This window comes from Poecilia formosa, unplaced genomic scaffold (assembly GCF_000485575.1).
Source record: "Poecilia formosa unplaced genomic scaffold, Poecilia_formosa-5.1.2 Scaffold353, whole genome shotgun sequence".
NCBI lineage: Eukaryota > Metazoa > Chordata > Actinopteri > Cyprinodontiformes > Poeciliidae > Poecilia > Poecilia formosa.
This window is the reverse complement of record NW_006800292.1, coordinates 198,147-211,271: the sequence shown is the minus strand read 5'-3', so window position 1 is coordinate 211,271 and position 13,125 is coordinate 198,147. Positions and strand designations below refer to the sequence as shown.

Here is a 13,125-nt window from a genome sequence, read left to right as displayed (position 1 = left end):
AAAACCTGCAAAAAGGTAAAATAAGTCATCCACTTGTTTTTTGTTGAGTACCAAACAGACCTCTTTACCAATTTTTCCAAAAATAAATTTCAGACATGATTCACCTGTTTCATTGTGGATCATTTGGAGCTGATCATCTGCAGCCTCCCTCTGCATCAAAGCGCCTCATGCTGTCTGTGTTTACTGCAACAAGCCGGATCCCTTCAAATTAGCATCCTGAAGGACTTTCTGAAATCAAAACCATGTGTTTGCAAACATTTATCTTTGCTGAATTAGACTCTATCCCTGCTCTGTCCCCCAACCAACCCTGAAGAACGACCTCGTTTATGTGATGAAGCTGCAGCATAATTACAGCGTGCATCTCCTCGGTCGTTTGCCGCTTAGTTAGTCATATCATTTGCAAATTAGGGATGTATTAATGTGGCCTTTACCCAAAATATACTGGTTGAATTGAGTTAATTTTGTTTGAATATTTTGCATTTTGTAGGTCGTTTTGAAAGCTGTAATCTCAGCATGTAAAATCCATTGGAAGGGTACAGTGAAAGCATTAAATATGCCAAATTTACTTCAAAATCTTTTTGTCTGTGAAACTGAGGAAGGTTTTTCATGTGTTTCTGTCAGTGGTTGTTGTCAGCTGAGCTTCAATAGATGAAACAATCCTATTCAGGAGCTACTGGGTGCGCGTGGCCTGCTGCGCCACAACACTCAGATCTTCCACTGCTGCACATCCTGATTGTTTTTGTGTCAGAGACTACATGAGAGCACGCTTATAATTAGACATGTGTTTTCTGAGCTTTGAGTTATTCAGTTCATCTCTTTGTTTTTTTTGTTGTTGTTGAAGCGATGAACAATCGAAGACGAGGGGTGAGGAGTCCTGAAGAGCTTCTTTTCAGCCTTTAGAATTTGGCCACAGCGACCCACAGAGAACCGAGAAGGCGCTGAAGTATTTAATCGAGATGTTCCCAGGAAGCTGACACACACCAGAGATCCTCTCAGGTAGATTTCAGACTCTCTGTTGTCTTTCTGCCCTTAACCTCTTTACAGTATCAGATCTTATTCGGGGTAAAACATGGAGGATATTGGACTCCTTTTAGACTTTGATCCGGACGGCTCCACTGACTTTGCATGTTGGGGACAGATGGACCAAAACTTCCACTTTCAGACCCAGCTGGATTCCTTCCTGATGGACTGCCAGGCAGCCAGCGGTCAGCTCTCCCCCTGGTCTTCTTTTGGCTGTCAGTCTGTGTTTTCAGACACACAGCTGACGTTCACCGACTTGGACGTACAGTCACCGGGACTTGGCGCTTGCGCTGAAGGCGACGGATGCTCTGCCGATGAACCTCTGGAGGCGGCCAAGCGCCGGACACGGAGCCTGGTGGTCCACCAGCCATACAAGGTCCAACGGCACGCCGCCAACATCCGGGAGAGGAAGAGGATGCTGAGCATCAACTCTGCCTTTGAGGAGCTGCGCTGCCATGTCCCAACGTTTCCCTATGAGAAGCGACTGTCCAAGATAGACACTCTGAGGCTGGCCATAGCCTACATCGCCCTGCTGAGGGAGATCCTCATGTCGGGCTCTGACCCCAAATCCTACGTTGATGAGTGCATGAAGAGCGGCTACAAGAATCAAAGCAATGCAATCTGGAACACAAGTGGTGAGATAAGATAAGATAAGATAAGATAAGATAAGATAAGATAAGATAAGATAAGATAAGCCAATTACTTCTCTTTCAGAAACTGCAGCTTAAATATGTGATAATAAAGATCTAATATTACTGAAGTAAACCTCTGATTAAATATATTTCTCAAACATTTTGATTTTCATATTCACATATGCAAAGGTCTTTTTGAAGTTGAAGGAAAATTAAGCAGGTGGTTTTAATCAAGAACTAATTGTTGTGTTGTTTTTTTCCAAGGTTTTGAACAAAGGTTTTAATGAACGCACTGCTAGGGTTCTTCAAGTTGAATAATTGCACATTGGCTGTCAATATGTTTAAGTAAGTGGATTTACACTTGATGCAGTTAAATCTGTCATTGGGAAATAAAACAACTAAAAATTTGGTTTTGACTTTTGGGGAAAGTCAAATCATGATGTCATCTAAAACTGTTATCTTGCAACAACATATCTGGAAACTATTCACAACACTTCATTTCCACATTTTGTTATGCTACAAACTTAATCCAAAAATAGATTGTAACAGGTTTCCATCAAAATAACACACATAACGTCAGAGGTTTGAAAAATTTAGGTTTTCTTCCCTTTCTTCCTTTGCCACGACTCAAAATTGAGTGCAGATCTATTGTGTGTTTGCAGCTCATCCTTTAGATGTTTCTCCAGCCTGATTGGAGTCCAATTGTTCTAAATTCAGAAGAATTGACGTGATTTGGAAAGAAACACATCTTTATTGACTTCATTTCAGACTTCTGAGACCAGATTGCGCAAATCTAAAGGACAGCATTGAACACTCTGGTCTTCATTATTTGGAAGAAGCACAATGTTGGAATCAAACTCTCCCTTGATCTGGTTCCCTGAACAAATGGAGTAAATTCTAAAGAACTGTCTTGGTCAGAGATATGATCAAGAACCCAGTCATCACTTAGGAAGAAATCCAGTGTTCCCATGTGAAAGGAGAAACAACTCAAGGTCAACCACTGATAATGCAGAAACCATTAGGCTTTTAGCACAGAGTGCCACTCAAATTCTTCAGAATAACACCTTAGAGAAACAATATCACCTGGGCTGATGAAACAAACCTGGTTCAATGAATTTAATTGTTAAATCTAAACTTGCCTGTCTACCAACGTTGTCCATCAAATCTGATTGAGATTGGGAGGATCTGTAGAGAAGAATGGTAGAGAGGTGTGCCAAGATTGCAGAGAGAGTCCTAACTTGACTTGAGGCTGTAAAAATGATTTCTTTATATTAATTTGCAAAACTGTCAAAGAAACTTTTTTCACTTCCCCACTACAGGGTATTGTGTTTAGAAAGGCAATTAATTCAATCCATTTGGAGTAAGTCTGTAACAACAAACCATAGAAGAACGAAGCGCTGTGAATATTTTCTGAGTGCTCTTTAATTAGTCTGACAGGTTTTGGACGGATCATGGTGAATCCCATGAGGCTCATGCAGCCTTGAGCAGCTTTCTCTGCGTTCGGTTTGCACTTTATTCCCAGGTGTGGTTCCCAGAGGCATTCGGCCTTAAATGAGCCTCGGTTTCCTTGTATTCATACTAGCTTCTTTGTCTTAATTAACTAATTCTTTGGGAATGGACTCTGAAAGCTCTTGTAGCTTTTCATGCGTAAGTGCTCCTCTTTTCGTAAAGCCCACACTGAAGACTTGTTAAACAGTCATTAAAATGTATTAAAACTCATGCTTTTGCTCCGTTTTTGTCCCTTTGTGCCCCCCAGATCTGACAGCCCGTCTCTCCTGGATAAAGTGGGATTAGCTGGGAAACACGATGGTATCCTGAGTCTGTCGGCTGCAGCTATGTGTCAAAGACGGACAGACCTGCTGGCGTGGCGCAGCCTGCTGACAGACATCTGCAGACTTCTCACCAGGTCACACACCTCCGCCTTTATCAGCCTTCCTCGCCACTTTGTTCCAAGTAGCTTTTAATATTCTAATTCACTATTAACTGGTAATTGAGAGGCATTGTTTCAGAAATTGAGGTAATAAGGAGTCCTGGCACAGCGCAGCTTTCCCAAACGGATGCCATTTGTCACGGAGAGGCAAAGCTGGCATCAAACTCAAAGGACTCAAACTTCTGCACACGGAGCTGAAGGGTTTTCTGGACTCGTTTTCATCACGCTGCAGTCGATGTGTTGAAAACAGCCTTCATCTTGTAAATAAAAGATCGAAATGGACGGTCAGGTGCTGCTTCCAAACAGCAGAAACTGAATTACTCAAATAGCTGTTAATTGTGTTTTATTTAAGCTTTTCATTTGTATTTTGAAATAAAGTGGATTATGAAATTGCTTTCCATGAAAAGATGTAGACTACATATCATCACCTTCTTAAAATAATGGCCTCAGTCATTTTTTGCCAGAAGTGATTTAAGCCAAAAAGAAAAAACACTTTTGGCAAAAAATGACTTGTGCCATTATTTTAGGAAGGTGATTCAATATTAAGAACATTTTTAATCATGAAATGTGACTATTTTGTCTTGGAGATGTGTTTTCCGCTTCCTTTTTAAGATTTTAAGCTCTCTGAGTAGTTGGGCTAAAATGCTAAACATCTTTAAACATCTTTCAAAACCATCAAACTATGTTTGCAATTTGTGCTGATTGGAAAAAAGTCAAGTGACAATAATGCTGCCTTACTATTTTACATTGCATTTTCACTGTTTTTTTTTTATTATTTTCTTTGCTTGAGATTTAATATAAGCGTATTATTTAAAAGAAAATAGATGTTAAAAGGAACTCTGAGGACAGGGGAAGTTATCTTCAAAGCTCACTGGAGGGAAACTAATGCGGGATTATCACTCTGATTCTGTAAGGATTATAAATAATTATTTTTCCTACACTTCACAGATATTATCAGATATGTTTAGAATCTGCCAGATTTACTGACCTAACCCTAATCCAGAACAGATAACAGGAGACCAGAAAGACGATCAGCTATAAACACTGACCCTAAATCTCAAACATTCCTTTTAAAAATATTTCATAATCCCTTGATCTGTTTCTTTTTATATTTTTTACTGCATTTCCCAAATTCTAAAGAACACCAAAAAAAACTTTTATTGTTGCAGTGTCTCCTATTCCTCACAGGGGGATCTCAACCCGTCAGAATACCATTCGTCTGAGATATGAATTAGTCATCTGAGCAGAAATTCTGGAGGCCAGAAGGAGTAGGATCCTTCCAGTCTGGGGCTTACATCAGGGTCTGTATTTTATTTATTTATTTTCTCTTGTTTTTTGCACCGAGGTGGTTTATTGATTTAACTTCCGACCGACCTGCTCTGACAAACGCCGAGAGGCTGTACTCTCGGCTGGCAGGTGTGTTTATCGTGTCAGAGGAGCTCTGCAGTCCTTGGCGTTGGACTTGTAAATATAATCAGTGCATTGCATCCTGTGAGGCAGTGGGCTAAATTTAAATCTAAAACAGTTCTGTGTAAAGGTCACGCAGCAGCCAGAACAGAGATTAATTGATTTTGATCTTTTAGAAACTGCTTAGATAAAACTGTGCAGCTACAGTTAGTGGTATACCTAAAGATGACTTTAAAAAAGACATTTTATTACAGTAGTAATAGTGTGAGATTGAGCAGCGAGCAAATTTAGGAGAGTTACTATTTCCATGTAGTCAGTTTCTGACCTAGATTACGAGAATGATATTTATTTGTCTTTCCTATTTAAGTCTTCAGTCTCAGATCATATCTATATTAGAGGTGTAGCAATACCTAAAACACACAAGATGATTCAGGGTATTGAGTTCACAAGAATATTAGTTTCAAGAAAACTTCACATATCAAATGTATGCTTTAAAAATCCTCTTATTCTGCATTTTCATTGGTTTGGGTCGGGTCTTAAGTTGCGATAGTGGTGCTTTCTGCCGCTTTCAGAAACAACTTCCTGTTCATGTCTCGTTTCTCACTCTTGCTTTTTGTCGTTCTTACTGGGAACCCAAACTACTGCCAAACAGTTGATTTAAGACTTGTTGGGGCATCTTCTATTACAATGAAGTCAGGACGACTGCAACTAGCTAGAGATGAGATGGCAGTCAACTCAACGACAAATATTGTGATGTTTCAATATCTTGTACGACATGTTTCTACACCCCAGGGAAACAGGAAGCTATGAACAACTAATACGTTTCCAAAATACTTTTATCAAGTGAAAACATTAAATAAACACAATAATGCCAAAAGTATTTGCTCATCCATCCAAATTGTTCAGTTCTATAAACCCATAATATTTGTGGACAGTATTCAGCATGCAGACTGGTTCTACAAACCTTTGTAAAAGAATGGGTCTCTCCCAGTTTGGCAGACTTCCAGTGTTATAAAACGATGGAAGACAACTTGTGCAATATGTCCAGGCATTATGTCAATGTCTACTTGCTCTTCACAAGTCAAACGTCACTGGCATCGTTACAAAGTGGAAATGATTGGGTGTGACAGAAACTCAGCACATTACTAAGCAGGTTCAGCCAATGAGGCGCTTTCACACTTTCAAACTTCATGCAGCCTTCAGATTTACTGAACAAGTCCAATCCTATCCTGCAACTTTTGGATAAACTAAAGCAAATATTTGACCTAATTTAAATAACTAGTTTGTATTTCCAGTCTTTGGCGGAGCTGAATGACATGCTGATGAGGGAGTTCAGAGTAGAAATGCATCTAAACCTTGCAGGACAGCAGCTCTCAACTCCTGGACTTGGACCCCCGTTATGCAGCTTCATGGAATGGGTTCCCATGCTGGGGCAGAAGACTCCAAGGTTTATGTCAAATGGGAGAGCATTATAGCATTGGGCTGTTTTTTTAGGGATGATACTGAAGTTTATATTGTGAAGGAAAATTGGGAAACACTTTCAACAAAACAGTGTATAATGCGAATGCTGCAGTTGCATTTATTGTTTTGGACTTGTTGATGAAATTTCTGAAAGAGGATAATTCCCTCATCAGTATATCTCAGTGTTGATTTTTTTTTTCAAACTATTTCAGTGATGAGATTATTTTACCGCATCATTTATGTATTTTTATTTTTATGACCAGAGGTGCCATTAAATTTGGAAGGGCGCTAGATTGGCTTATATTTTTATATTACAGGAAATCTATTACATGCGGTTTCTCTGTCTCTTTTCTGTTCCTCTCAGTAACTCCCCCTCCACACCTCCCCCCCCAAAAAAATAACACAAATTTCAATGATGTTTATATATAGTAAAGGGAAAGAGACTGTTTTATGGTCAAATTTTATAGGTTAAGTCCACAGAGCTTTCACAGCAGAATGACATCATTAATATAAGAAAGAGGGCTGGGCGGCCTGGGTGTGCAACTTTTTAAAAACAATATTACCAGATGCGTAATCCCCTAAAAATACACGGTGTACACAGCTTCCCAGCTTTTCATGAGCAGCATTAACTCAATCTGTCCTTCAGGGCTTCACTGAAGCATTTTCCTAAAAAAAAAAAAAATAAACATTTGACATGGGATCTTTAAGCTCATTAATCTGTTGCAGTGTAATTTATCTCCAAATGTCATCAGAAAATTTAATAAGTGAGAAGAGAAAATTGTAATTTTTCACATAGTTGCATGATAATTCTGCACATAATTGCCCAACAATTGTGACTGACCACAGAAAAAGCAGGACCAGGTCTACTCTAAGCCATCGAATGATGTCAAATAGGTGGAAATCAAAAGAGAAATTAATGAGATGTGACCATTTGAATGCTGGAACTCTAAAATTCAGAAAAAAAAAACAGATTGCAAAGTTTCTTCACAAACCTGCTTCTTTTCTCAGAAATGTATGTTTTTTTCTTCTTTTTCTCTGTTTGTTCTCTGCCAACTTGTTCCTACATTTGCTGTGGAAAATCACAATTTTCTTCTAAGAAAGTCAAAAACAAATTTCTTAAAATGAAACCTTGGATCTGAGAGAGTAGAATAAATCCACAAAATTCCACTAACCTAATAATTATTCACACAGGATGTATCAAGAATGTCATTCAGGCATTTGGATAAAACTGTTACCTGCTGAGACAGGTTGGCTGGAAATGTGCAGTTCTACAAACATCAACATAGAGAGAAAAGATTTTCTGGGCTGCAGTTTTCACCCTGAGACCAGTCAGTCTGGCTGATGGGGTTTAAGAAATGAACCTTTATCAGGTTTCTTTTACCTGGTTGACAGAGCGTTTGATCTGCCAACCAGGTGACCTGACCAAGTTGCAGAATAATCACCCGTCCTTCCTCTAAAACTCTTCCACCCAGCTCTCATCCTCATGGTGATCCGGATCTGCTTTTCTCATCTCTGCTCAGCTTCAGAGGATCTTTTTCTTTTATCTTCTCAGTGGATCATTCGGATCAGAGTGTGTGTGTGAGTGTGTCCCAAACTTGAAACAGACCCTTTAATATTTGAAACCTTCTCGGATGTGAATTGGACCAGTAAGGCGCTTCCTCATCATCAGGCCTGCAGCCCCCCTTCAGAGGTCGGATCAAACCCGCTGTGGTAGAGTTGAGTCTCTAAAGTCAGATCAGTGGTGTCCAGTGGAGAGGTGGGGATATTACTGGTTACACAGGTGACAGTAAGACTGTAAACAACCCACTTCTTGTTGACATCCACAAACTGCTCCGACCCAATCAGAGGAACAAACACCACAACTGTTTGCTCAGTCCAAGCCCTGAAAGGCTGGGACCAGCCAGGCCACCTGGCTGAAACATCGCTGTGAACCTGGACTAACCCTCCTGCTAACCTTGGCACCAGGGTCACAAGTGCAGCCCTAATTACGCTGCATTATTTGTGGAAGAGGCCGGTCCATCGGCACCCGAGTGCACGGCTTTGCTCATTTGTTCAGCAAATTTACTCTGACCCCCATCAACACCGACTAAGCCCCCTCCCCAACCCGTTTCTCCTGGTGAAGTCCAGATTCTGGAAGTAGCACGTGCATAATGAATATAATTGTGTTATAACCAATGTAATTGCTCAGGTGACACTGTTGTTTGTAACTGTCAAGTCAGTGAAGTGAGCTGAGGAGAAGTGTGACTGAACGGAGCTTCAGCTGCTTTTTACCAACCATGAACCTTCAAATCAACACCTGGTCCAAAAACAGTCATGCATTTTTATTCTGTGAAAGTCTAGAGTCGTCTCTTATTGCCTTTTCTCCATGGTAACTCTGTGGAGCTGCAGAAATTCACGGCTGACGAGGGAGAATCTTTTAATATTGTTTCAAGAAAATGACAAGAAGTCCTATTTTCAGTTTGATAGTGGAGTGGGCTCCACCAGAAAAAAAATTGGCAAATGTGGTTTAATCACAATTGATGTCATTAATAATATTGCAAATTTACCTTTTCCTAACATCCTGCAAAAGGATGTCATTTCTACATAACTTGGGTTGTATGCTGAAGTGTCTTTAACCGATACAATAAAACTTCAATACTTATAAGTATACTTATATAAGACATAAGTACTGACACTTATATCAGGGGCAATCGAGAAAACAAAACTGTTTGGTTCCTTTATAAAATCCATGATTTTTTTGTTTTGGCTGAAACAGACACATAGCTGTAAATCATGGCATCTTGTCTTCACGCACTTCTCCAGAGCATAAAACCTCAGAGGGCTGCACTTCAAAGCCCCACAGCCATAACTTCACATGGCAGCGGAGCACACTCAGGTATTGAGCTTACAGTTTTTGAGGAATGGGGGGGTTAGCTGTGCCCTGTTTTCCTTCCACCTTCAGATATCAAAGCAAACTCTGACAGTGGGGGTCTCTGGCATCTCGGGCCCCCTTTCCACAGACGAGACAAAGTACTGCGCAACGAGCCTGCATTGCATTAAACAAAGTCTAAATGTTTCAAGCTGTTACACACTCCCTGGTGAAACCTCTATGAAAGGGCCCCTAATGCGATTTCAGAAACACGTTGTCATCGGCCCCAGGGCAGCAGGATGGAGAGGTGTGGGTAAATGCATTAGCAGGTTCTCGGTGTTTCAGGTTGACTATATGACTGCAGGTAAACCTACGGTTTTATAACCAAACGCTTACCTCAAAAATAAACCGAGGTATTTATTGGGAGTGAGGAATAGTCAGCTTAATTTATATAAAGGTTATTGTGCAATTTGTCACCATGGAGGTATTTTTACTGACTCTGTTTAAATCTTTGAGTCAGACCGCTTATTCTCATGTTCTGATAATAGGAAGTCAGATTTTACTCTTTTAAAACTGTCTGGTTTGGTTTTCACTGTTTCTCAAGAGGTTTTGTTATTAAACATTTTTTCATTAGAATCTTTTTCCTCATTTTTTTTATTTGTCCTTTACTTGTTAATGCCTCACTTACTAAGAGCTATTAATTATTAAAACTATACCTGCTTTTATTTTCTATATTGAATAACGGCAGATATAATTTAAATAAATGGCAATATATTGACGGAAGCAAAGAAAGGAACTGTTTCATGGTATCGTGTGAAACCTTCAGCTGGGATCTCAAAACTCTCATTGCTACCATTTATGGAAAGTGAGGTAATATTAGGAAACCATTAAGCACGAAGAACTTCTTTACTGACGCAAATTTAGGTGCTGAGATAAACAAAACAACATTATTTTCCTTACCCTGCAATAAAGAAAAAACAACTATTTAACTGATATTGTCAAGACCAAATAGTTAAACCATTGCTATTTCTGATGTTCTCATCCTACAAATTACAAAATACTGTGATAAAATTTTAACTCCGTATCATTAGTCTCTAATGTTGAGTATTTCTGACTTTGATTTTGTGCACAAACAGATGTTATCTGGTTAGAACATCTCACTGGATTACAAACCTGGGAGGTTATTGGGGGAACAGTCAAAAACAAAAGCACAGCCTTGTGTAATCTTCAGATAAATACGCAGTGACAAACCTGTTTTAATGGTTACTTGGCCTCTGTTGGCAAACTCCCATCTCCAATCACACAGCATTATGTGGATTTATTGAAATAAACACAATTATAAGATTTTTGTGGAAAAAGGACATATGAATCATTGTAAATCTAAAACAAAAAATGGTACATCATATAAGTTGCTGTTTCAGCTTTAGTTTTCTTAGTCCAAGTCAGTTTCTTATTAAAATATCTTGCACACCAAAGATGACACGCAGAGCTTTTGACATCTGACTAATTTTAGCACCAACAGGGTGAAAAGTTAGAAATGATCACCTGATGGATGATACATCTCTGGGGCTCCAAGTCATTTGTTTGCCAGATTTGTTTTTGTTAAACATCATTTTCAGCTTCTGGACATCATTTTCATTCCTCCAAATATCAATGTGAAAATGAGGAGAAAAAGCAAATAAAATCTAAACCCAAATGTCAGAAACCCTGAAGAACAAGATTTTGCACAACAACAGAAATTGGCTCATTGAAAGCAAACTATGTAGAAATGTACCATTTTTGTGCAGAGCAGTGTTATGCAGTAATTCAACACTAATCGTGGATTGCTGTTGTGTGTGACGTGGAGTCACATGAGTCACAATTTCACAATTTACTGGAAGTGAGCTGTGCAATAAACCAGACATACTGTACAGTTTTTCCCCTTTTGTTTTTTTAAATATTGGCATCAATTCGCTCCTTTCAAAATGGAACATTTTATTGAACAGACAAATTAAACAGCATGTTATCTTTTCATTAACAATAAGGTATAACACTTGAATATGACAAACTTTCAGCCACTAATTAAATTTGCTCAAGCTAACTCTGACTCAGAGATAATATATTGAAAGATAAGCTTTCAGAAATTCAGTCCTGTTTGCTTTAAGAACAGGTACGTTGTGTTCTTCAGAGGTGGGTACTGTCCTGTAAATGTTTTAAAACTTCAAGGAGCTTTAAAGTGGCCGTGCTGCTGTGTGGATAATAGATTATTATTCATGGAATAGAAACCAGCTGTGCTTCAGTTTACAGATCATCTTCAGTTCATCTTGAGCACCAGGTGCAGGCGCAGTCACTCAATTTTCACAAGAATTCCCTGAATTATTTTTAATTATGTTCACGCTGAACAGCACACTTAAGCTTTATTTATATGTAGTAGAGTAATTCAAACTAAATGGTATTTAAAAGGAAAATGATAAAACTGCACTTGGCTCCAGCCCCCATGTCGAACACTGGCAGCTGCAGATGCCAGTGTCTTTCTTTCAGAATGACTCAAGTTCAGTCAGTCAGACTGAATGGAGAGCATCGCAGAGTGATGGACTTCTGCCTGGACTTTGACTGGGCCATTCTAACTCTAATTCTAAACCATTTCATTGCAGCTCTGACTGTTTATGGTTGTTTTCCTGCTGGAAGTTGAACACCAGTTTTAGGGTGGCCATTTATTGGATCATTTTTATCACAATAACATTTTTGATTTATTGTTGTCTTGATAAATCCCAATTAGTGACGTTATAAAAACTGACGGAATTACCAGAAATAATGTTTTTACTATTTTCTCCACGTCAATAATAATAATTAAATGTAAAAAATATTAATAAATGTTGTTACTGGGTACAGCTTAGTGATATAAATCACATCTATTTAAAGTAAATGGGATCCTGAAGAAGCAAATTTCATATGGGAATGTTTTTCAAAATCAGTATTTGTGTTGCTATCATTGCTGTTCACAGTCATACCTACAGAAATGAAGTAATAACTAATTTATTATCAATTTTACTGTTATAATAATAGTACCACTAAATATTGTGATAAAATCCTAATTCTATATCTGTTTTGTAGCATCCCCAATGTTTTCTGTCAGGATTCGCATCTTTTTAGCTCCCTAATTATTCCTACCAACTGTTTTATGAAGTTCATAGATAATATTGAAAGACATTCCCACCAGAGTTGTGAATCTCAGCCCCATTAAATCAAACCCAGGTTGACTCTTTTTACTAATCATGTGATTTATGAATGGTTTTATTTAGAGCTCTTGGATTAAATGGGAATAAATACAAATGCACTTGACTCTTTTCAGATTTAGTTTTTCATTCGAACCATGTGTGTTTTGTTTTACTTTACAGCTACGGATTATTTTGTGTTGGTCTACCACATCAAATCAAATCCCAATAAAATATTTTGAAGCTCAACATAATTGTGACAAAATGTGAAAAAGCTTAAATATGAATCACTGGGAGACTAACATAAGACATATTGATGTAGGCGATGAGAAAGTGATGGTGAACTCTGTGCTTGAGTTTGTGGCAGATACAAGCAGACGTGTGCTTTGGTTCTCCTCGTTAAAATTATCCGGGGTGAGCCGCGCTCTGGCGGAGGTGGTGGAAGTCAAAGGTGACTGGTCCTGGCATCCTCACGGACAGTAAAGCTCCTCCAACAAATCACACGTTAGTGTCAGATCAAAGCGTCTTATAAATCATCGCAGCTCCACACGTTTGGCCGGGTTTTACTCGTTCTGGTCCTGTTCCCTCGTTCCGTGCCAAACCTGTTTCTTGTCTCTCATCACCTCTCCGTCT

The 13,125-nt window shown here is 38.9% G+C and overlaps 1 protein-coding gene across 1 annotated transcript; it reads left to right on the top strand.

The window, feature by feature from the left end:
- The first annotated feature begins 744 nt into the window (after window positions 1-744).
- LOC103153524 (protein Fer3) lies at window positions 745-7,357 on the top strand. The gene is made up of 2 exons (XM_016662001.1): window positions 745-1,655; window positions 3,409-7,357. Exons 1-2 carry the CDS (start codon window positions 1,070-1,072, stop codon window positions 3,444-3,446), a joined length of 624 nt encoding a protein of 207 aa, XP_016517487.1. The 5' UTR covers window positions 745-1,069; the 3' UTR covers window positions 3,447-7,357.
- The last annotated feature ends 5,768 nt before the right edge of the window (window positions 7,358-13,125 follow it).